Raw genomic sequence first — 26,474 nt, 5'->3', positions numbered from 1 at the left:
CATTGAAACTCTAGACGTTTTCGGTGTAACGTTACATTTATAGCCACTGTGTTTTAAACACATTTCTGTTGTATATCTAGGTACCCTCTTTAATTGCACATATACGTTGCTAGTAAGTTAGCTAGCTGGATAACATAGCACTAGGCTAGTTACCCATGCTAACATCCCCGACCATGAGTTCACTAAGCTACTCCCCCCCTGATAAAGAAGAAGGGCTATGCTTGGCGGAGAAAGACGGTATTTGGCTGAACATTGTCGTAAAAGAGGAGAACGAAGAGGAGGATGTCACAGTAAAAAAAGAAGAGGGTGAAGCTGTTACAGTGAAACAAGAGGAAGAAACGTTCAGAGTGAAAGAGGAGGATGTTACCGTGAAACAAGAGGAGGAAGAGAAAGAGGAGGATGCAGTTTTTGGAGTGAAGACGGAGGGAGAGATAACTGTCACATCGGAAGAGACAGGAGATCTGATTAACACCAGTAAGTAGTGAGGGAGTTCGATTGAGTGCACCGCGTGACGTGAGCGGGTAAAAGCGGCTAACGTTAATCTGCGCAGCTCAGTCATGGTGTCAACAAAGCAGCCTGATGCATATTTCAGAAACAAACACATTTTTTTCTCCATAAAATATATGTTCGAGTTTTCATTGGGAAGGCAGACGCGTTTAAAAAAAATAAAAAGCAATCACTTTTGCATGTGAAAACAGAATTAAACTCATTAGGGTAATTTTGAATTAAACTCCCCATCCTGTAATTCTCATAGCAACCACTTTGTCACCAATTTTCCAACACTTTCCCTGGATACCGCTGGTCTTGCTCAACAAAAACATCTGTCTCGTCTCAACTTTTTAAGTCACTCCAACAAAACGATTTGGAGGTACATTGATCTAATATTTTGTCATTTAGAAAAAGTTATATATTCGGTACCAGTAAAAAGTTTGGACACACCTACTCATTCAAGGGTTTATCTTAATGTTTTACTATTTTCTACATTGTAGAATAATAGTGAAGACATCCAAACTATGAAATAACACATATGGAATCATGTATCAATCAAAAAAGTGTTAAACAAATCAAAATATATTTTATATGAGATTCTTCCAAGTAGCCAGCCTTTGCCCTGATGACAGCTTTGCACACTCTTGGCATTCTCTCAACCAGCTTCATGAGGTAGTCACCTGGAATGCATTTTACTTAACAGGTGTGCCTTGTTAATTTGTGGAATTTCTTTCCTCAATGCGTTTGAGCCAATCAGTTGTGTTGTGACAAGGTAGGTGTGGTCTTTTTACCCTATAAGGTAAAAGACCAAGTCCATATTATGACAAGAGCATCTCAAATATGCAAAGAGAAAGAAAAGCCCAACATTACTTTAAGACATGAAGGTCAGTCAATCCAGAACATTTCAAGAACTTTGTATAGTTAGTAACTATGCATATATGATAAACAGAGAGTAGCAGCAGCGTATAAGAGGGTTTGGGGGGGGGGGGGGCACACAATGCAAATAGTCCGGGTAGCCATTTGATTACCTGTTCAGGAGTCTTATGGCTTGGAGGTAAAAACTGTTGAGTAGCCTTTTTGTCCTAGACTTGGCACTCCGGTACCGCCTGCCATGCGGTAGTAGAGAGAACAGTCTATGACGGCTGGCTGGGGTCTTTGACAATTTTTGGGGCCTTACTCTGACCGCCTGGTATAGAAGTCCTGGATCGCAGGGAGCTCGGCCCCAGTGATGTACTGGGCTGTACGCACTACTCCCTGTAGCGCCTTGCGGTCAGATGCCAAGCAGTTGCCATACCAAGCGGTGATGCAGCCATTCAAGATGCACTCGATGGTGCAGCTGTAGAACTTTTTAGAATCTGAGGGGCCATGCCAAATCTTTTCAGTCTTCTGAGGGTGAAGAGGCGTTGTTTTGCCCTCTTCACGACTGTGTTGGTGTGTTTGGATCATGGTAGATCCTTAGTGATGTGGACACAAAGGGAGTTGAAGCTCTCAAATGCTCCGCTACAGCCCGTCAATGGGAATGGGGGTGTGCTCGGCCCTCCATTTCATGTAGTCCACGTTCAGCTCCTTTGTCTTCCTGCCAGATCTCTGACATCCTCCCTATCGGCTGTCTCATTGTAGTCAGTGATCAGGCCTACCACCGTCGTGTCGTCGGCAAACTTAATGATGGTGTTGAAGTTGGTCGTGGGTGAACAGGGAGGAGAGTTGTCACGATACCAGATTTTTGACTTTGATACCTGGTTTAGTATCATATTACTCGATACCGAAACGATACTCAATACCAAAATGATACTCAATATAGGGTTGGGCGGTTTCCAGGTTTTCACATCGTCATACCGTCCTTCTCTCATTTTGGGATTTACGGTATTACCAGTTTAGTTACCAAGGGGGCGGCAAACAAATGCAAACAATACTATTGGGCATCTGTTACCAGAATGCTAACAAATTAAATATGCCAATGAGCGCAAACGAAAATAAACGATTTGCAAATACGGGCAGTCCAGCTCATAAAGTTATACATGTATAGGTAGGAGCTACCACGTCATTTTTGTTGAGTTTGGACATTTTAAAAGCTAATGTGAACAAGAGACATTGTGCAAATGAAAAAAGTTTTGATTCATGCTTGTCTGCTCTGAAGCAGCCTGTGTACATACTGTGTCTGCCTGGAGACACAAGGGCAAGGGGCATGCCCGCTGGTGCAGAGAAGAGAAGAGAGGGGGAGGAGCAGACAGCCGAGAATGGAGAGGAGAAAGAAACACAAGGAAATCATGATAGTGGCATTCAGCTGAACAGAACTCCCCCAACGGGCTTTGACTTCTCAAACATGGCAGAAAGCTTACACAATATGATGCCCCATCACCTTATTAATTCAGTAACTTACTTAGATAAACTTAGGGGTCGCGTTAACTTGCTAGTTAACGCGGAATTTTTGATTTTTCACGTGGGAAAAATATATGAATCGCTTAAGATCTCTTGCTGCATTTTGTTAACGCAGATCTGAAATGCTTCTTATTGTCATTTCTGCTTGGCATCAGACACATTTTGTGCGTCAGTTGCACTTCTCCAACTGAAGCTTAATTCACAAACAGGCATTCTATCAGTCAAAGTATGTGAGCTGAGTTGAGTGGTTGGAAATCCAGCTCATCGCTAGCTCATGGAGCAGTGTGGCACTCCAAGTACTTTCCAACCAACCGTTCCTTGCTCAAAGAAAAAAAAAACTGCTGCTCCATTCACTAAAATCACAATTTAACCAACACTCATCTATTTTTTGTGACTACCTGGACCTACCATTTGGTTTTGAAGTATTGAAACCAAACCATTGATTTGAATGGAAAGTATTTTAATAAAAAACAGGGAAAAGGTGACAGTAACAAGCGATAATCATTTCAAATAGGCTACATGTCGTATTAAACAGCATATAAACACTCTAAATAGGTCAGGAGCCAGACAGGTAGCCTAAGAAGGAACGAACATTAATTATTTAGGCTATATTAGTTCAATTATTTCAAGGCTATAGCTTACAAATAAATACATTGTGAAGCATTTGTGAGTGTGACACATTAGGTTAGCAGGGACATAAAGCGCTCAGCATGTAAACAACATTTCGTTGTATTAAATCATAGTCTATAAATTGCACATATAGGCTGTGACTTACTATTAAAAACAATTTAAAATAAAAATGCCTTATTAGGCACCATCTACGGTGCCTTTAAAAAAAAATTTTTTTAGCTAGAGTCTGTGGCTCCTGGCGAGCAGGCCAGCAGTGGAGAATACCCTCTGAGAGCTTGCAGAGCCACTGGGAATGCTTAACACCCTTCGGGCCACTTTTTCCAGGCTGGGCAGGGATGCTTAGTTGTTTCTATTCTTCATTTTTTTATAGGTAGGTCAAAAGGATTAATGAAAACAGAAAGCTCCTTGAAAGAAGTAATATATGCCAAAAACAATGATGGCCTATTGTATCGATTAGTGGTTCCCAACATTTTTCGGTTACTGTACCACCAACTGAATTTTGCTCTGTCCGGAGTACCCCTGAAGTACCTCCTTATGTGCATTTTACCAGTAGGCCTATGGTCTCATGAATCTTCTCAAGTACCCCGTGTGGATAGGCCAAGTACCCCTAGGGGCCTAGTACCCCTGGTTGCGAACCACTGGTATAGATAATAGAACAAAAATTAACAAAACTTTTAAGAGATCAGATTTTTTGTTTATAAATACTTTGCTACAATGACACACTTGCTAGCTACCCACCTCATTCCTTTCTGTTAGCATGTGCACATAGTAAGTACACCATCATGCTTTCGGGATACCTGTCTTTTCACATTCCACAATAATTATTGTGGACACTACATCACCACACTCCCTCTCTTGCTCTTACAGTACTCCTCCTCATCTTTGTAAGTCACCTTGACTTTTCTCCTGTGTGTTTTATCAGTTTCTTTATGAAAATATTTAGCATTCTAGATGACAGTAGCTAAAGCAAGAGGCTATAGCAGCACACAAGTAGACTACAAATGCTGGGCCGGGCATGCCCTGAGTCGCTACTGGCCGAGAAGGCTGACACTCCTGCCTTTGGTGAAACTCGCTCCATGCTCCAGTCAAATTGGGCATGCTCCACTCCTCTCTTCAGCTTCGCTCACATAAGTTGCTATCAGCAGACAGCGTTCCGACTGAGTGTAGCCAGCCAGCCTACTTTTTTCTGGTAAAATTCAAGATTAACTTAAAGCAAAACATTAGGAAATGTAGCTGGCTACATTCTTTCTATGATAAACATTAAAAATACACCACATGACCAAAAGTATGTGGACACCTGCTCGTCAAACATCCCATTCCAAAATCATGGACATTAATATGTAGTTGGTTCCTCCTTTGTTATAACAGCCTCCTCTCTTCTGGGAAGGCTTTCCTTTAGATGTTGGAACATTGCTGCAGGGACTTGCTTCCATTCAGCCACAAGAGCATTAGTAAGGTCGGGCACTGGTGTTGGGCGATTAGGCCTGGCTCGAAGTCGGCATTCCAATTCATCCCAAAGGTGTTTGATGGGGTTGAGGTCAGGGCTCTGTGCAGGCCAGTCAAGTTCTTCCACACCGATCTCGAAAAACCATTTCTGGACCTCGCTTTGTGCACGGGGGCATTGTCATGCTGAATCAGGAAAGGGCCTTCCCCAAACTGTTGCCGCAAAGTTGGAAGCACAGATATGTCTAGAATGTCATTGTATGCTGTAGCGTTAAGATTTCCCTTCACGGGAACTAAGGGTCCTAACCCTAACAATGAAAAACATCCCCAGACCATTGTTCCTCCTCCACCAAACTTTACATTTGGAACTATGTATTCGGAAGGTAACGTTCTCCTGGTGTCTGCCAAACTCAGATTCGTCCGTTGGACTGCCAAGTGGTGAAGTGTGATTCATCACTCCAAAGAACGCGTTTCCACTGCTCCAGAGTCCAATGGCGGCGAGCTTTACACCACTTCAGCCGACGCTTGGTTTTGTGCATGGTGATCTTAGGCTTGTGTGCGCCTGCTCGGCCATGGAAACCCATTTCATGAAGCTCCCGACGAACAGCTCTTTTGCTGACGTTGCTTTCAAAAGCAGTTTGGAATTCGGTAGTGAGTGTTGCAACCAAAAACTTTTTACATGCTATGCACTTCGGCACTCGGTGGTCCTGTCCTAAGCTTGTGTGGCCTACCACTTTGCGGTTGAGCTGTTGTTGCTCCTAGATGTTTCCATTTCACAATAACAGCACTTACAGTTGACTGGGGCAGCTCTGGCAGGGCAGATATTTGACAAACTGACTTGTTGGAAAGGTAGCATCCTAGGACTTTGCCACACTGAAAGTCACTGAGCTCTTCAGTAAGGCCATTCTATTGCCCATTTTTGTCTATGGCTATTGCATGGCTGTGTGCTCGATTTTTAAATAAAATTTTTATTTTTTTATTTTTTTTTATACACCTGTCAGCAACGGGTGTGGCTGAAATCGCTGAATCCACTAATTTGAACAGGTGTCCACATACTTTTGTGTGTATAGTGTATGATGGCCGTGCATCGTTTTTGTACAAAAAAACTATTTTCATTTTAAGCTCATTAACTAATTTATTGTGGCTGCCAGCCAAATAGCTTTGTACATCTGTTTTAAAATGAAGCTATTTTCTGCAGAATGTGTTGCACTAATGTATTTTCTGTGAAGGAAAACTATAGTTGCACGTCCCTGCTCACTCTATTGAAGCAAAGAAAACACGGTTGACTTTCAATATAAACACGACCCCTGTCAATACACTGCTGCACTCACCTGCTCGTGCTTTCACCCGTTGTGCTATTTACAAACTAACACATGACCGCCTCAACTGTTCTGGGGAGCTATGATGAGCTTCATAATGTGACCGGTGAAATGAAGAACCTTATCTGCTTAATCTCCTAACATATTACAGAAATTGACTGCAAATATTTACTTAACTAGCTACAAATATTTAAAATGTATTGAAAAACGTCAAAGAAATAGTTTCCACTGTATTGAAAAACTATCCTGTGGCTATTTCCAAATAGCCTGGTATACGGTGTATATACAGTATACCGCCCAAGCCTAACTCAATATCAAATGATACCACAGCGAGGGGGGAAAAAAGGCCATATTAGTTAGTCACAGAATAACCACCAAGCTTTATTTTTTTTTTTAAACATTGAACAACACTAACAAATACAAGAACATGTTTCAGTTTAATACAATACGTAAAAAAACTGATTTATCAATAATGGCAGTGGATGCAGAAAAGGCTTTCGACGGTCTTGAATGACTTTGGATAGTTAATATTTTCCAGCTGAAATAATACATTTAATAAAAATATTATATAAATGTCCTTAAGCCAGAAATATATACAAATAATACATTATCTGGTGAAATTGCTTTAGAAAGGGGCACAAGACAGGGATGTCCCCTCTCCCCCTTCCTGTTTGCACTGGCAAATAAAAAATAATTTGAACAAATCGCAAATAGAAATGACAGTACCCAAACGTAACGGGTATTGGTAAACATGAATATATATTAAACTTATTTGCAGATCTTCTGATATACCTGACCAATATTGAAAATGCAATACCCCCTTTGGTTAAAAATATTTTCAGAATACTCTAAAATCTCAGGATATAAAATTAACGTGGAAAAAATGAAATAATGGCAATAGGAAAAAGAATAACTCGCACTCCTTTAAGTGGACTACAAAACATATTAAATACTTATGAAGCCTAATAAGTGACAGCAAAAAATGTATATATAAATGTAACTTTATACCATTACTTAAAAATATGAAAACACAGCTGTTAATTAAATGGAATAATCTTCCCATAAATCTGACGGGTAGACTAAACCTCTTCAGAATGGCATGGCTCCCAAAGTTTTTGTATTTATTTTCGGTAATACCAATTACCCCACCGAAGACATTCTTTAAAGTATACTCAGTCATAACATACTTTATATGACAAGTAAAACTTTCCTTTTTATACTATGAATTTTATATCTTCCTATCTCTGAGGGTGCTTTTAAACTTGCAGACTTATCAACTCACTACTCAGGGCTTTTTCTTGTGACATATAGTTAAATGCACTAAAGGGGAACAATGGGTATATATTAAAGGTGTGCATGCTCATCTTTAGAGTCTTTATGTGATTATTTTCTAAAGATAAAGCAAAAAAACATGAATAACTTCATAGGAATCACTATAACAGTATGGAAGACAATGAAACATATTCTACAAGAAGCAATATCACTCCCTAGAAACACAACCTTATGGAACAATCCTTGGATAGCTTTTCATAATTAATCAGTAAATTGGTCCACATGGAAAACTAAAGGCATAGAAACCGTAAATGACTTGGTAATAGGAAATACATTTATTTCCATAACAGCTTTAAAAAGCTATTTTGGATTGACCAAAGTAGATATTTTCAAATGCATGCAACTTAAAAATGTTACCACAGAATTTAAATTTGAAATCTTTTGGACATCAGAGCAATCTTGAGAGAATCCTATTTGAGTCAGAAATGGATATTCATGTGATGGATAAGCTACAAAAAAAGAGACCCGATCCAACTGACAATCTCTTAAAAATATATATAAACTATTGGAACCAAGAATAAAAAATAACTGATATTGGCACAAGATGGAGGGAATGTTGGACCATAACTAACGAGATTACAGTTAACGAAAAATGTACGCTTAATCCAGTATATGAATGTATAGAATTTTATTATACAAGATACACAATTCACAAATTCTATAGTACAATGACAGAGTCATGTCTGAAGTGTAAAGACACCAATGACTCAATATTTCATGACTTCTGGGAATGTTATGAAGTCCAAAAGTTATGGTCGGAGTTGGAAAGATGGCTGTCAGAAGTATTACAATATAAATGTACTTTTAATTTGTCTGTCTGCATATTTCAAGACATGGCATATGAGGGTGCAATGAGATACCTGATGGGTGGGACAATAATTTTCTCATAACTCATCTTTTAAAAAATGTATATTTAAAAACTGAAAATCAACCAATCCTCTGTCGTTCACACAATGGAAAGGTCAAATGCTTTATTGTCTAAAAATGTAAAGTGTGTGGGCGACAGAGGGAAACAAAATTGTGCAGTAGTTGATGTTTGTAAGATGTCGTTGTTTGTATGTTTTGTATTGTTGATTAAATATATACACCTACCGTTCAAAAGTTTGGGGTCACTTAGAAATGTCCTTGTTTTTGAAAGAAAATAACATTTTTGGGCCATTAAAAAAACATCAAATTGATCAGAAATACAGTGTAGACATTGCTAATGTTGTAGATGACTATTGTTGCTGGAAACTGCTGATTTTTTTTATGGAATATCTGCATAGGCGCACAGAGGCCCATTATCAGCAACCATCACTCCTGTGTTCCAATGGCACGTTGTGTTAGATAATCCAAGTTTATCATTTTAAACGGCTAATTGATCATTAGAATACCCTTTTGCAATTATGTTAGCACAGCTGAAAACTGTTGTTCTAATTAAAGAAGCAATACAACTGGCCTTCTTTAGACTAGTTGAGTGTCTGGAGCATCAGCATTTGTGGGTTTGATTACAGGCTCAAAATGGCCAGAAACAAAGACCTTTCTTCTGAAACTCGTCAGTCTATCCTTGTTCTGAGAAATGAAGGCTATTCCCTGCGAGAAATGGCCAAGAAACTGAAGATCTCGTACAATGCTGTGTACTACTTCCTACACAGAACAGCTCAAACTGTCTCTAACCAGAATAGAAAGAGCAGTGGGAGGCTCCGGTGCACAACTGAGCAAGAGGGCAAGTACATTAGAGTGTCTAGTTGGAGAAACAGACACCTCACAAGTCCTCAACTAGCAGCTTTATTAAATAGAAACCGCAAAACACCAGTCTCAATGTCAACAGTGAAGAGTCGACTCCGTGATGCGGGCCTTCTGGCAGAGTTCCTCTGTCCAGTGTCTGTTCTTTTGCCCATCTTAATCTTTTATTTTTATTGGCCAGTCTGAGATATGGCTTTTTCTTTGCAACTCTGCCTAGAAGGCCAGCATCCCGGAGTCGCCTTGTCACTGTTGATGTTGAGACAGGTGTTTTGTGGGTACTATTTAATAAAGCTGCCAGTTGAGGACTTGTGACGCGTCTGTTTCTCAAACTAGACACTCTAATGTACTTGTCCTCTTGCTCAGTTGTGCACCGGGGCCTCCCACTTTTTCTACAGCTTCCATATGTGTTGTTATGGCAGGCCAAAACCTGAGAAGATTCCATACAGGAAGTGCCCTGTCTGACAATTTCTTGTCCTTCAGTTGCATCTCTATCGAAAATACAGCATCTCTGCTGTAACGTGACATTTTCTAAGGCTTCCATTGGCTCTCAGAAGGCGCCAGAAAGTGTAATGGGGTGTCTGCAGTCTCTGGGCGAAGTACAGCAGCTCTGTTTGTGAGTGGTCAGCCTGGGAACAGTGAGACTGAGAAGTGCGTTCATGAGAATTCTCAATTTTTTTCTTTCAGCCTTTGAATGAATACAACGTCGCCCGGTTGGAATATTATCGCTATTTTACGAGAAACATCGCATAAAAATTGATTTTAAACAGCGTTTGACATACTTCGAAGTACGGTAATGGAATATTTTGATTTTTTTTGTCACGAAATACGCTCGTGTGTCACCCTTCGGATAGTGACCTGAACGCACAAACAAAACGGAGGTATTTGAATATAACTATGGATTATTTGGAACCAAAACAACATTTGTTGTTGAAGTAGAAGTCCTGGGAGTGCATTCTGACGAAGAACAGCAAAGGTAATCAAATTTTTCTTATAGTAAATCTGAGTTTGGTGAGGGCCAAACTTGGTGGGTGTCAAATTAGCTAGCCGTGATGGCCGGGCTATGTACTCAGAATATTGCAAAATGTGCTTTCGCCAAAAAGCTATTTTAAAATCTGACACCGCGATTGCATAAAGGAGTTCTGTATCTATAATTCTTAAAACAATTGTTATGTATTTTGTGAATGTTAATCATGAGTAATTTAGGAAATTCACCGGAAGTTTGCGGTGGGTATGCTAGTTCTGAACATCACATGCTAATGTAAAAAGCTGTTTTTTGATATAAATATGAACTTGATTGAACAAAACATGCATGTATTGTATATCATAATGTCCTAGGAGTGTCATCTGATGAAGATCATCAAAGGTTAGTGCTGCATTTAGCTGTGGTTTGGGTTTTTGTGACATATATGCTTGCTTTGAAAATGGCTGTGATTATTTTTGGCAGGGTACTCTTCTGACATAATCTAATGTTTTGTAAGCGTCCCACCTCGCCCAGCGAGGTTAAGGTCTGGGGAGTTTCCTGGCCATGGACACAAAATATCAATGTTTTGTTCCCCGAGTCACTTAGTTATCACGTTTGCCTTTTGACAAGATGCTCCATCATGCTGGAAAAGGCATTGTTCATCACCAAACTGTTCCTGGATGGCTGGGAGAAGTTGCTCTCGGAGGATGTGTTGGCACCATTCTTTATTCATGGCTGTGTTCTTAGGCAAAATTGTGAGTGAGCCCACTGCCTTGGCTGAGAAGCAACCCCACACATGAATGGTCTCGGGATGCTTTACTGTTGGCATGACACAGGACTGATGGTAGCGCTCACCTTGTCTTCTCCGGACAAACTTTTTTCCGGCTGTCCCAAACAATCGGGAAGGGGATTCATCCGAGAAAATTACTTTACCCCAGTCCTCAGCAGTCCAATCCCTGTACCTTTTGCAGAATATCAGTCTGTCCCTGATGTTTTTCCTGGAGAGAGAGAAGTGGCTTCTTTGCTGCCCTTCTTGACACCAGGCCATCCTCCAAAATTCTTTGCCTCACTCTGCGTGCAGATGCACTCACACCTGCCTGCTGCCATTCCTGAGCAAGCTCTGTACTGGTGGTGTCCCGATCACGCAGCTGAATCAACTTTAGGAGACGGTCCTGGGGCTTGCAGGACTTTCTTGGACGCCCTGAAGCCTTCTTCACAACAATTGAACCGCTCTCCTTGAAGTTCTTGATGATTCGATAAATGGTTGATTTAGGTGCAATCTTACTGGCGGCAATATCTTTGCCTGTGAAGCCCTTTTTGTGCAAAGCAATGATGACGGCACATGTTTCCTTGCAGGTAACCATGGTTGAGAGAGGAAGAACAATGATTCCAAGCACCACCCTCCAGTCTGTTATTCGAACTCAATCAGCATGACAGAGTGATCTCCAGCCTTGTCTTCGTCAACACTCACACCTGTGTTAACGAGAGAATCACTGACATGGTGTCAGCTGGTCCTTTTGTGGCAGGGCTGAAATGCAGTAGAAATGTTTTTTGGGATTCAGTTCATTTGCATGGCAAAGAGGGACTTTGCAATTAATTGCAATGCATCTGATCACTCTTCATAACATTCTGGAGTATATGCAAATTGCCATTATACAAACTGAGGCAGCAGACTTTCAAAATTTATTTTTGTGTCATTCTCAAAACTTTTGGCCACCACTGTACAAAAGCGTAAATCATAAAAAAACCTTGAATGAGTTGCTGTGTCAACTTTTGACTGGTACTGTATACATATTTTTTTCTTTGCTTAATTACATCTAGACGTTCCGCTAGCGAAACACCGCTCCAATATCCAATGATTGGGCGTGGCGCGAAATACAAACTCCTCGAAAATCCGAAAACTTCTATTTTTCAAACATATGACTATTTTACAGCATTTTAAAGACAAGACTCTCCTTTATCTAACCACACTGTCCGATTTCAAAAAGGCTTTACAACGAAAGCAAAACATTAGATTATGTCAGGAGAGTACCCAGCCAGAAATAATCAGACACCCATTTTTCAAGCTAGCATATAATGTCACAAAAAACAAAACCACAGCTAAATGCAGCACTAACCTTTGATGATCTTCATCAGATGACACTCCTAGGACATTATGTTATACAATACATGCATGTTTTGGTCAATCAAGTTCATATTTATATCAAAAATCAGCTTTTTTACATTAGCATGTGACGTTCAGAACTAGCATTCCCACCGAACACTTCCGGTGAATTTACTAAATTACTCACGATAAACGTTCACAAAAAACATAACAATTATTTTAAGAATTATAGATACAGAACTCCTTTATGCAATCGCGGTGTCCGATTTTAAAATAGCTTTTCGGTGAAAGCACATTTTGCAATATTCTGAGTACATAGCCCGGCCATCATGGCTAGCTCTTTTGACACCCACCAAATTTGGTACTCACCAAACTCAGATTTACTATAAGAAAAATTGGATTACCTTTGCTGTTCTTCGTCAGAATGCACTCCCAGGACTTCTACTTCAATAACAAATGTTGGTTTGGTTCCAAATAATCCAAATAATTCGTGACAAAAAATTTCAAAATATTCCATTACCGTACTTCGAAGCATGTCAAACGCTGTTTAAAATAAATTTTTATGCTATTTGTCTCGTAAAAAAGCGATAATATTCCGACCGGGAAACCCTGTTTTCGTTCAAAGACGAAAAAATAAAAACATGGAGTCGTCTCGTGCACGCGCCCCCAGTCTCATTGTTCTCAGATCGACCACTATCCAAATGCGCTACTGTTTTTCAGCCATGGCCTGCAAAGTCATCATTCAACGTTCTGGCGCCATCTGAGAGCCTATGGGAGCGTTAGAAAATGTCACGTTACAGCAGAGATCCCCTGTTTTGGATAGAGATGATCAAGAAGGCCAAGAAATAGTCAGAGAGGGCGCTTCCTGTTTGGAATCTTCTCAGGTTTTGGCCTGCCAAATGAGTTCTGTTATACTCACAGACACCATTCAAACAGTTTTAGAAACTTGAGTGTTTTCTATCCAAAGCTAATAATTATATGCATATTCTAGTTTCTGGGCAGGAGTAATAATCAGATTAAATCGGGTACGTTTTTTATCCGGCCGTGAAAATACTGCCCCCTATCCATAACAAGTTAAAATCGGACACCGCGATTGCATAAAGGAGTTCTGTATCTATAATTCTTAAAATAATTGTTATGTTTTTTGTGAACGTTTATCGTGAGTAATTTAGTAAATTCACCGGAAGTGTTCGGTGGGAATGCTAGTTCTGAACGTCACATGCTAATGTAAAAAGCTGTTTTTTGATATAAATATTAACTTGATTGAACAAAACATGCATGTATTGTATAACGTAATGTCCTAGGAGTGTCATCTGATGAAGATCATCAGGAGTAATAACCAGATTAAATCGGGTACGTTTTTTATCCGGCCGTGAAAATACTGCCCCCTATCCATAACAAGTTAATAGGTAGGGCTCAAAACAGGTGGGGCTCTGCCACTGATGGGTAAAATATCCCTTTGAGCATGGTGCAGTTATTAATTACACTTTGGTGTATGAATACAACCAGCCACTACAAAGATACAGGTGCCTTTCCTTACTCAGTTGCCTGAGAGGAAGGAAACTGCTCAAGGATGGATCAACAGCATTGTAGTTACTCCACAATACTAACATAAATGACAGAATGAAAATCAGGAAGCCTGTATACATTAAAAAGATTCCAAAACATGCATCCTGTTTGCAATAAGTCACTTAAGTTAGACTGCAAAAAATGTGGGGAAGAAATTAACTTTTTGTCCAGTCCACAGAGTGTTATGTTTGGGGCAAATCCAGTACAACACATCACTGAATACCACTCTTCATATTTACAAGCATGGTGGGGACTGCATCATGTTATGGGTATGCTTGTCATGGGCAAGGACTAGGGAGTTTTTTTAGGATAAAAAGAAACGGAATAGAGCTAAGCATAGGCAAAATCCTAGAGGAAAGTCTGCTTTCCAACAGACACTGAGTAACAAATTCACCTTTTCAGCAGGACAATTACCTAAAACACAAGGCCAAATATATACTGGAGTTGGGAAAGGGGGACCTAGTCAGTTGAACAACTGAATGCCTTCAATTGAAATGTGTCTTCCGCATTTAACCCAACCCCTCTGAATCAGAGAGGTGCGGGGGGCTGCCTTAACCTGTTAGGGCTAGGGGGCAGCATTTGCACGTCTGGATAAAAAAATGTACCCGATTTAATCTGGTTACTAATCCTACCCAGTAACTAGAATATGCATATACTTATTATATATGGATAGAAAACACTCTAAAGTTTCTAAAACTGTTTGAATGGTGTCTGTGAGTATAACAGAACTCATTTGGCAGGCAAAACCCTGAGACATTTTCTGACAGGAAGTGGATACCTGATGTGTTGTATTGACTTTAAACCTATCCCATTGAAAAACACAGGGGCTGAGGAATATTTTGGCACTTCCTATTGCTTCCACTAGATGTCACCAGCCTTTACAAAGTGTTTTGAGTCTTCTGGAGGGAGATCTGACCGAACAAGAGCCATGGAACGATGATGTCCCATTAGACACCTGGCGCGCGAGTTCATGTTGGGTACCCTCGTTCCAATACGTTATAAAAGAGTATGCATTCGTCCACCTTGAATATTATTCATGTTCTGGTTAAAAAAGGCCCTAATGATTTATGCTATACAACGTTTGACATGTTTGAACGAACGGAAATATATTTTTTTCCCCTCGTTCATGACGAGAAGTCCGGCTGGCTTAGATCATGTGCTAACAAGACGGAGATTTTTGGACATAAATGATGAGCTTTTTTGAACAAAACTACATTCGTTATGGACCTGTGATACCTGGAAGTGACATCTGATGAAGAGAATCAAAGGTAATGGATTATTTACATAGTATTTTCGATTTTAGATCTCCCCAACATGACGTCTAGTCTGTATCGCAACGCGTATTTTTCTGGGCGCAGTGCTCAGATTATTGCAAAGTGTGATTTCCCAGTAAGGTTATTTTTAAATCTGGCAAGTTGATTGCGTTCAAGAGATGTAAATCTATAATTCTTTAAATGACAATATAATATTTTACCAATGTTTTCTAATTTTAATTATTTAATTTGTGACGCTGACTTGACTGCCGGTTATTGGAGGGAAACGATTTCCTCAACATCAATGCCATAGTAAAACGCTGTTTTTGGATATAAATATGAACTTGATAGAACTAAAAATGCATGCATTGTCTAACATAATGTCCTAGGAGTGTCATCTGATGGAGATTGTAAAAGGTTAGTGCATCATTTTAGCTGGTTTTATGGTTTTGGTGACCCTGTCTTTGACTTGACAAAACATTACACACAACTCTTGTAAATGTACTGTCCTAACATACTCTAAATTTATGCTTTCGCCGTAAAACCTTTTTGAAATCGTAAAACGTGGTTAGATTAAGGAGATGTTTATCTTTCAAATGGTGTAAAATAGTTGTATTTTTGAAAAATTTGAATTTTGACATTTATTTGGATTCAAATTTGCCGCTCTTGAAATGCACCTGCTGTTGATGGAGTGCACCACGGGTGGCACGCTAGCGTCCCACCTAGCCCATAGAGGTTAATCGACATCCACGTCTTCAGCGCCCGGGGAACAGTGGGTTAACTGCCTTGCTCAGGGCCAGAAGGACAGATTTTTACCTAGTCAGTTCGGGGATTCAATCGAGCAACCTTTCAGTTACTGGCCCAATGCTCTAACCAGAAGTTGCTTACCATGATGACATTCAATCTTCCTGAGTGGTCTAATGACAGTATTGACTTAAATCGGCTTGAAAATGGCTTTCTAGCAATGATCATCAACCAACTTCACAGAGCTTGAAGAATGTTTTTAAGAATAAAGGGCAAATATTGTACAATCCATGTGTGCAAAGCTCTTAGAGACTTACTCAGAAAGATTCACAGCTGTAATCACTGCCAAAGGTGATTCTAACATGTCTTGAATACATGTTGATTACTTATCTAATCTAGTTATATTAGTGATTTATTTTCCATTAAAAAAAAATATTACATTTTTCTTCCACTTCGACATTGAGTAATTTATGTAGATTGTTGACAAAAAATGACAATGAAGTCCCTTTTTAATTATTCTCTTTGGCAGGAGAGAAGCCAGACTGTCACTCTGACAGCGAAAAGAGTCCTCCAGGGGAACCAGACCCAGAGACGCCCAAATCAGCAGCAAGACACCACTGCTCCCAGTGTGGAAAGAGTTTTACTCTGCTATGGAACCTGAAAATACACAATAGAATACACTCCGGAGAGAAGCCATACCACTGCTCCCAATGTGGAATGACTTTTACCTGGTTAGGTAGCCTGAAAACGCATGAGAGGGCACACACAGGAGAAAAACCTTTCCAATGTTCCCACTGTGGAAAGAGTTTTACCCAGTTAGGAGACTTGAATAGGCACGAGAGGATGCATGGAGAAGAGAAGCCCTACCAATGCTCCCAGTGTGGAAAAAGTTTTAGGTGGTTAGTGAGCCTGAAAACACACGAGAGAATACACACAGGAGAAAAGCCTTACCACTGTTCCCACTGTGGAAAGAGTTTTAGGGGGTCAGTGAGCCTGAAACAGCATGAGAGAATACACACAGGAGAGAAACCTTACCACTGTTCCCACTGTGAAAAGAGTTTTAGGTGGTTAGGGACCTTGAAATTGCATGTGAGGACCCACACAGGAGAAAAGCCATACCAATGCTCCCTGTGTGGAAAGAGTTTTACCAAGTTATGGGGCCTGAGTAGGCATGAGAGGACACATACAGTGGGGGATAACACCTACCACTGCTCCTTGTGTGGAAAGAGATTTACCCAGTTAGTGGCCTTGAAAGAGCATGAAATAATACATACAAATACACAGGAGGAGAAGACATACCACTGTTCTCATTGTGGAAAGACATTTTCCCAGTCAGAGGACCTGAAATCACATGAGCGAATAGAGAGGTTGTGTTCTGACTTATGTTTTTGACTGTGGTATTTTTTTTATGCCACATGAAATAGTCATTACTTCGGTTGTTTTTTCCATATTGAGACGTGATCGTGTCTATAAATCAGATTAAATATTTTAATGTGTATTTTGTTTTGATTGAATGGATACAAGTATAAACCCTCCAATGTTGTTCATTATGTTATTTGGATATTGCAAAATGTGAATTATTATATAAGTAGCCTTGCACGAGCCTAGGCTTCTCTGAGCCAGAACGGCTCATAGGATCAGGAGCCTTTCTCCTATTTCCGTAGTGTGAGGCACCTTGATGCAGTCTATTAAATGATTATATAGATTCATGGAATTTTAGCATTTCTTGATTCTAACCTCTTGAATTTGAAATATGATTTGGATATTGCTAAATTCATTTGATTGAATTTGATTGGAAACACTATTACAGTTGCGGCCAAATATGTAGGCACCCTTGCACTTTTCTTGAATAATTCCCTAATTCTTCTAAAGTAAGTTGAAATTGAAAGAATCTTTTGGTCTCCACATCTTTTGGGATTTTCAACATTGTGGAACCAATTTTATTTGTGTAAACATTTACAATTTTAATTCAGAAAATAAAGACATGGCATGGACAAAGTTCTTGGCAGCCCGGAAGCAAGTACTTGGTTGCAACGGGTGACAATATATTTGACAGCAACTGTGTATGATTTGGATATTGCAAAATGTAAATGATTAAATCGTTGAATTGAGTGTGCATTTCTTGATTCTAACCTTATAACCTCTTGAATTTAGTTGTTTCATTGAGTTAATTTGTCTACTAGTCATCAAGCTAAAGGAATATAAAATGTGTTACGTTCTGATAACATTGATAAGTTGTTGACATGAAAAACATTCACTACTTCATGAATGTTCCCATCAGTATCATTCCACCATGTCAGAGTACACAGATGCTGATTGTAAAAATTATTTGATTAATACAACTCATTTTTGTGTCAATAGAAATAAAATGTGGAAGGCCTGCGCCATTAGTGGACGTTCATTATAAACTGTAGATTACGACATATGTATTGTTACATGTAGAAGCATTATAGATTTACAGGCTTATTTTTAATCTGTTTATTTGATTGAATAAGAAATTGCCTTTAAATGTGGATGTGTAGTGTACGTTTTCAAATTCTTACTCATTAAGTCTGAATAATCAATCAAAACATGCTGATCTTTGTATGTCTCTATTATTATATTTATAAAATTAAATCTATAAATGATTTGATATTTCATAAAAATAAATATTCAACATGCATGTCTTCAACAACAACTTTCACTCTGATTCATTCAGCCACCTTGGTAACTTGCTAGCCAACATAGCTGAAACATTGGAGCTCTTTAAATGCTTTCTGTGTATATTGGTCCCTGTGTTTTAAACACACTTCTGTCCTATAGCTAATCTCAGCAAAAAAATAAACGTCCTCTCACTGTCAACTTCGTTTATTTTCAGCAAACTTAACATGTGTAAATATTTGTATGAACATAAGATTCAACAACTGAGACATGAACTGAACAAGTTCCACAGACGTGACTAATAGAAATGGAATAAAGTGTCCCTGAACAAGGGGGGGGGTCAAAATCAAAAGTAACAGTCAGTATCTGGTGTGGCCTGTCGGGTTCACCTTGGGGTCATGATAGGGGCTGTACCAAATGTTTCATGTATTATAATAATTGATTATGCTTATGTTGTAATAATAGAAGGGGAGGGGTTATAAGACCCCTCCCTTCTTACATGTATAGGGTCCTAGACTACAGATTAACAATATGTATATTCATTATGAAGGTTTAAAATTGTTCCACAATTTTTTTCTAGTCTCTGCCTCTTATAAAGAAACGGTCTGAGAAATGTGTGACTGTGAGACAGAACTCTGAAGGGGAGTGTAAGAGATAAGAGACTAGTAAGACATTCCACTATAAATCAATTTGGGGAGTGGACATTTACTGCTGAGCTTTTAGATAACACTGAAACTCTTGTTTATATAGCTGTGTAGGCATGGGTTTGGTCTCATGAGTAGAAGGTAATGACGTAGGCAGTGCCATCACTAAGATATATGACTGTAGGCATAATAAAACAACTCGGACCCTTTTCTATTTTGCAGAACTTACTCGGAAACATTCGTGCTATGTTCCTGTTGTCAACTTCTGTCTGCAATTGCATTCATAATTTAATGACTGATTTACTTAAAGATATTGTCTGAATGCTAACTTCACCAATGAGCCAATGATTGACAAGGAACAAGGAACAAACCCCAACAGGCCACCAGCTGCGTTAAGTACTGCAGTGCATCTCCTCATGGACTGCACCAGATTTGCCAGTTATTGCTGTGGGATGTTACCCCACTCTTCCACCAAGGCACCTGCAAGTTCCCGGACATTTCTGGGGGAATGGCCCTAGCCCTCACCCTCCGATCCAACAGGTCCCAGACATGCTCCATGGGATTGAGATCCGGGCTCTTCACTGGCCATGGCAGAACACTGACATTCCTGTCTTGCAGGAAATCATGCACAGGACAAGCAGTATGGCTGGTGTCATTGTCATGCTGGAGGGTCATGTCAGGATGAGCCTGCAGGAAGTGTATCACATGAGGGAGGAGGATGTCTTCCCTGTAACCCACAGCGTTAAGATTGCCTGCAATGACAACAAGCTCTGTCCGATGATGCTGTGACACACAGCCCAAGACCATGACGGACCCTCCACCTCCAAATTGATCCTGCTCCAGAGTACAGGCCTCGGTGTAACCCTTATTCCTTCGATGATAAATGCGAATCCAACCATCACCCCTGGTGAGACAAAACCGTGACTCGTCAGTGAAGAGCACTTTTTGCCAGTCCTGTCTGGTCCAGCGACGGTGGGTTTGTGCCCATAGGCGACGTTGTTGCCGGTGATGTCTGGTGAGGACCTGCCTTACGACAGGCCTACAATCCCTCAGTCCAGCCTCTCTCAGCCTATTGCAGACAGTCTGAGCACTAATGGAGGGATTGGGCGTTCCTGGTGTAACTCGGGCAGTTACCTGTACCTGTCCCGCAGGTGTGATGTTCAGATGTACTGATCTTGTGCAGGTGTTGTTACACGTGGTTTGCCACTGCAAGGACGATCAGCTGTCCATCCTGCCTCCCTGTAGCGCTGTCTTAGGTTTATTGCCCTGGCCACATCTGCAGTACTCATGTCTCCTTGCAGCATGCCGAAGGCATATTCACGCAGATGACCAAGGGACCCTGGGCATCTTTCTTTTGGTGTTTTTCAAAGTCAGTAGTGTAGGGGTTAGGGTCCCAAAGACCGTCCGGGGACCTTAATATTAATATGTTTTGCTGCAGGCCTTTTAATAGATACTGTTGCTATGTGTCTGAACTCTGCCACTATACTTTGCACAAGCTATCTATATTAGTCTTTGCGGTTAAGCCCTAGCTGTTGCAAGAGTGTGCTTGCAGGCTAGGTCTGAGTCGGACCGAAACTAGATACAAATAAGTAACCACTGTCTGATTTTGACATTTTGATCTTGTGTGACAGTGGACAATGCTAATGAATTCAGAGAAGTTACTGTACTAGGTTACCTTATAAGGTAACAGCTTATTGCAGCATATTGCTGCACACATACATTGACGTAGGTGATCATACCACCAGGGAGTGATCACATGTATATAATCAGCTGCGCCCTTTGGTTAGTTGCAGAACTTACTCTGAAACATACATGCTGTGTTTCAAATCAAATGAAATTGTATTTGTCACATACACATGGTTAGCAGATGTTAATGCGAGTGTAGCGAAATGCTTGTGCTTCTAGTTCCGAACATGCAGTAATATCTAACAAGTAATCTAACAATTTCACAGCAACCACCTTATACACACAAGTGTAAGGGAATGAATAAGAATATGTACATAAAAATATATGGATGAGCGATGGCCGAACGGCATAGGCAAGATGCAGTAGATGGTATAGAGTACAGTATATACATATGAGATGAGTAATGTAGGGTATGTAAACAATATATAAAGTGGCATTGTTTAACTTCTTACATCTAGACGTTCCGCTAGCGGAACACCGCTCCAATATCCAATGATGGGGCGTGGCGCGAAATACAAACTCCTCGAAAATCCGAAAACTTTTTTCAAACATATGACTATTTTACAGCATTTTAAAGACAAGACTCTCCTTTATCTAATCACACTGTCCGATTTCAAAAAGGCTTTACAACGAAAGCAAAACATTAGATTATGTCAGGAGAGTACCCAGCCAGAAATAATCAGACACCCATTTTTCAAGCTTGCACATAATGTCACAAAAACCAAAACCACAGCTAAATGCAGCACTAACCTTTGATGATCTTCATCAGATGACACTCCTAGGACATTATGTTATACAATACATGCATGTTTTGTTCAATCAAGTTCATATTTATATCAAAAACCAGCTTTTTACATTAGCATGTGACGTTCAGAACTAGCATTCCCACCGAACACTTCCGGTGAATTTACTAAATTACTCACGATAAACGTTCACAAAAAACATAACAATTATTTTAAGAATTATAGATACAGAACTTCTTTATGCAATCGCGGTGTCCGATTTTAAAATAGCTTTTCGGTGAAAGCACATTTTGCAATATTCTGAGTAGATAGCCCGGCCATCACAGGCTAGCTATTTTGACACCCACCAAGTTTGGTACTCACCAAACTCAGATTTACTATAAGAAAAATTGGATTACCTTTGCTGTTCTTCATCAGAATGCACTCCCAGGACTTCTACTTCAACAACAAATGTTGGTTTGGTTCCAAATAATCCATAGTTATATCCAAATAGCGGCGTTTTGTTCGTGCGTTCAAGACACTATCCGAAGGGTAACGAAGGGTGACGCGCCGGCGCGTATCGTGACAAAAAAATTCTATATATTCCATTACCGTACTTCGACGCATGTCAAACGCTGTTTGAAATCAATTTTTATGCAATTTTTCTCGTAAAATAGCGATAATATTCCGACCGGGAGACGTCGTTTTCGTTCAAAGACTGAAAATGTAAAATGGACTCTTCACGTGCACGCGTGCGCCCGATTCATTGTTCTCAGATCGACCACTATCCAAAAGCGCTACTGTTTTTCAGCCAGAGACTGGAGAGTCATCATTCAACGTTCTGGCGCCTTCTGAGAGCCTATGGGAGCCTTAGAAAGTGTCACGTTACAGCATAGATCCTCTGTTTTCAATAAAGAGGCTAAAGAAGGCCAAGAAATGGCCAGAGAGGGCACCTTCCTGTTTGGAATCTTCTCAGGTTTTTGCCTGCCATATGAGTTCTATTATACTCACAGACACCATTCAAACAGTTTTAGAAACTTTAGGGTGTTTTCTATCCAAATCAAACAATTATATGCATATTCTAGTTTCTGGGCAGAAGTAATAAACAGATTAAATCGGGTATGTTTTTTATCCGGCCGTGAAAATACTGCCCCCTATCCATAACAGGTTAAAGTGGCTAGTGATACATTTATTACATCCAATGTTTAATTACTAAAGTGGCTAGAGATTTGAGTCAGTATGTTGGCAGCAGCCACTAAATGTTAGTGATGGCTGTTTAACAGTCTGATGGCCTTGAGATAGAAGCTGTTTTTCAGTCGCTCGGTCCCAGCTTTGATGCACCTGTATTGACCTCGCCTGCTGGATGATAGCGGGGTGAACAGGCAGTGGCTCGGGTGGTTGTTGTCCTTGATGATCTTTTTGGCCTTCCTGTGACATCGGGTGGTGTAGGTGTCCTGGAGGGCAGGTAGTTTGCCCCCGGTGATGCGTTGTGCAGACCTCACTACCCTCTGGAGAGCCTTACGGTTGTGGGCAGAGCGGTTGCCATACCAGGCGGTGATACAGCCCGACAGGATGCTCTCGATTGTGCATCTGTTAAAGTTTTTGTGTTTTTGGTGACAAGCCGAATTTCTTCAGCCTCCTGAGGTTGAAGAGGCACTGCTGCGCCTTCTTCACCACGCTGACTGTGTGGGTGGACCATTTTGGTTTGTCCGTGATGTGTACACCGAGGAACTTAAAACTTTCCACCTTCTCCACTACTGTCCTGTCGATGTGGATATGGGGCTGCTCCCTCTGCTGTTTCCTGAAGTCCACGATCATCTCCTTTGTTTTGTTGACATTGAGTGTGAGGTTATTTTCCTGACACCACACTCCATGGGCCCTCACCTCCTCCCTGTAGGCCGTCTCGTCGTTGTTGGTAATCAAGCCTACCACTGTAGTGTCGTCTGCAAACTTGATGATTGAGTTGGAGGCGTACATGGCCACGCAGTCATGGCTGTACAGGAGAGGGCTGAGAACGCACCCTTGTGGGGCCCCAGTGTTGAGGATCAGCGGGGTGGAGATGTTGTTTCCTACCCTCACCACCTGGGGGCGGCCCGTCAGGAAGTCCAGGACCCAGTTGCACAGGGCGGGGTCGAGACCCAGGGTCTTGAGCTTAATGACGAGTTTGGAGGGTACTATGGTGTTAAATGCTGAGCTGTAGTCGATGAACAGCATTCTTACATAGGTATTCCTCTTGTCCAGATGGGTTAGGGCAGTGTGCAGTGTGATTGCGTCGTCTGTGGACCTATTGGGGTGGTAAGCAAATTGGAGTGGGTCAAGGGTGTCAGGTAGGGTGGAGGTGATATGGTCCTTGACCAGTCTCTCAAAGCACTTCATGATGACGGAAGTGAGAGCTACGGGGCGATAGTCGTTTAGCTCAGTTACCTTAGCTTTCTTGGGAACAGGAACAATGGTGGCCCTCTTGAAGCATGTGGGAACAGCAGACTGGGATAAGGTTTGATTGAATATGTCCGTAAACACACCCGCCAGCTGGTCTGCGCATGCTCTGCGGACGCGGCTAGGGATGCCGTCTGGGCCGGCAGCCTTGCGCAGGTTAACACGTTTAAATGTTTTACTCACGTTGGCTGCAGTAAAGGAGAGCCCGCAGGTTTTGGTACGCGGCCGTGTTGGTGGCACTGTATTGTCCTCAAAGCGAGCAAAGAAGTTGTTTAGTTTGTCTGGGAGCAAGACATCGAGGTCCGCGGTTTTCTTTTTGTAGTCCGTGATTGACTGTAGACCCTGCCACATACGTCGTATCTGAGCCGTTGAATTGCGACTCTACTTTGTCTCTATACTGACGCTTAGCTTGTTTGATTGCCTTGCGGAGGGAATAGCTACACTGTTTGTATTCGGTCATGTTTCCGGTCGCCTTCCCCTGATAAAAGCAGTGGTTCGCACTTTCAGTTTTGAGCGAATGCTGCATCAATCCACTGTTTCTGGTTGGGGAATGTTTTAATAGTCGCCGTGGGTACAACATTACCGATGCACTTGCTAATAAACTCACTCACCGAATCAGCATATACATCAATGTTGTTGTTCGACGCTATCCGGAACATATCCCAGTCCACGTGATCGAATAAATCTTGAAGCGTGGAATCAGATTGGTCGGACCAGCGTTGAACAGACCTGAGCATGGGCGTTTCCTGTTCTAGTTTCTGTCTATAGGCTGGGAGAAACAAAATGGAGTCGTGGTCAGATTTGCTGAAAGGAGGGTGAGGGAGGTCTTTGTATGCGTCGCTGATGTTAGAGTAACAATGATCCAGAATTTTGCCAGCCCGGGTCGCGCATTCGATATGCTGATCAAATTAATAAGGGAGCCTTGTTTTCAGATTAGCCTTGTTAAATTCCCAGCTACAATAAATGCACCCTCAGGATATGTGGTTTCCAGTTTCCAGTCCAATGAAGTTCTTTTAGGGCCGTCGAGGTGTCTGCTTGGGGAGGATATACACGACTGTGATCATAATTGAAGAGAGTTCTCTTGGTAGATAATGCGGTCGGCCTTTGATTGTAAGGAATTCTAGGTCAGGTGAACAAAAGGAATTTGAGTTCCTGTATGTTGTTATGATCACACCGCCCTTCTTCATACCAGAGAGATGTTTGTTTCTGTCGGCAGGATGCGTGAAGAAACCAGGTGGCTGTACCGACTCTGATAACGTATCCGGAGTGAGCCACATTTCCGTGAAACAGAGAATGTTACAATCTCTGATGTCTCTCTGGAAGGCAACCCTTGCTCGGATTTCGTCTACCTTGTTGTCAAGAGACTGGACATTGGCGAGTAGTATGCTCGGGAGCGGTGGGCGATGTGCCCATCTACGGAGCCTGACCAGAAGACCGCTCCGTCTGCCCCTTCTGCGGCACCATTTTTTGGGTCGCCTGCTGGGATCCGATCCATTGTCTTGGGTGGTAGACCAAACAGAGGATCCGCTTCGGGAAAGTCGTATTCCTGGTCATAATGTTGGTAAGTTGACGTTGCTCTTATATCCAATAGTTCCTCCCGGCTGTATGTAATAAGACTTAAGATTTCCTGGGGTAACAGTGTAATACATAAAAATAAAAAACATATTGCATAATACTGTTTCCTAAATGCAAAGCGAGGTGGCCATCTCTGTTGGCGCCGGAAGCATTAAGTACCAATATAGTATTAAGTACTGATATTGGTACTTAATGCGGGTTAAATCAAGTATATGTTATTTTCCAAATCATTTAAAAATGTGTATCTGATTTATTTATTCAACAAGGGTTCTTCTAAGATCCTCAGTTCTTTGAAGAACTTTAGGGTTCTTGGTACTGAAAATGGCCCCAAAAAGGTTCTTCCAAGAACCCCATAGGAGGTGGGGTTCATCGAGGAACCTCCTTAGATTCCTGCAAGAACCCCCACCAACTAAATGCCCAACTGAAACATTTGGATTTGAATTTGAAAGGACAGCAGGTAAAAATGTCCTCAATTTAAGGTATGGTTTGTCCCTTGTATGATCTACATTAATATTGTTTTATGATGATACCATCTATCTTTTCATATTTGTGCAAATCTTTCAAAAACAGAAAATGGACACAATTCAATGGATATCAATCAACAAAGGGGTAAGAATATGTACTGAATGCTATGAGAATATCTTGATAAGGAGAACATCAACATATGAACATCAACACGCCAGAGGATATACCCATTGGACTTGGGGCTCTGCTGGGAGTATACCTCATATTTAGATTTTTTTATTCTGCTTTGCCACTAAAATCATAAAACACTGAGAACTAAAATATTGTGTTATTGTTGTTATTGTTATGCGTAGTATTA

General features: G+C 40.9%; 1 protein-coding gene across 1 annotated transcript in view; it reads left to right on the top strand.

Moving 5' to 3' along the window:
* LOC106577603 (zinc finger protein 32-like) overlaps positions 1 to 18,328 on the top strand; it is an 18,544-nt gene extending 216 nt beyond the window's left edge. Inside the window, exons 1-2 of the mRNA XM_014155806.2 lie at positions 1 to 474; positions 16,478 to 18,328. The exon at positions 1 to 474 is cut by the window's left edge and continues 216 nt beyond it. Of these exons, the coding sequence (XP_014011281.2) occupies positions 156 to 474; positions 16,478 to 17,340 (1,182 nt within the window). The 5' untranslated portion in view covers positions 1 to 155 and the 3' untranslated portion in view covers positions 17,341 to 18,328. The remainder of the gene's footprint in view (positions 475 to 16,477) is intronic.
* Positions 18,329 to 26,474: the final 8,146 nt, after the last annotated feature.

The sequence above is a fragment of the Salmo salar genome, chromosome ssa18 (assembly GCF_905237065.1).
Source record: "Salmo salar chromosome ssa18, Ssal_v3.1, whole genome shotgun sequence".
NCBI classification, from domain to species: Eukaryota; Metazoa; Chordata; class Actinopteri; order Salmoniformes; family Salmonidae; genus Salmo; species Salmo salar.
Note: the sequence above shows the minus strand (reverse complement) of the source record. Positions and strands in the feature narration are given on the sequence as shown.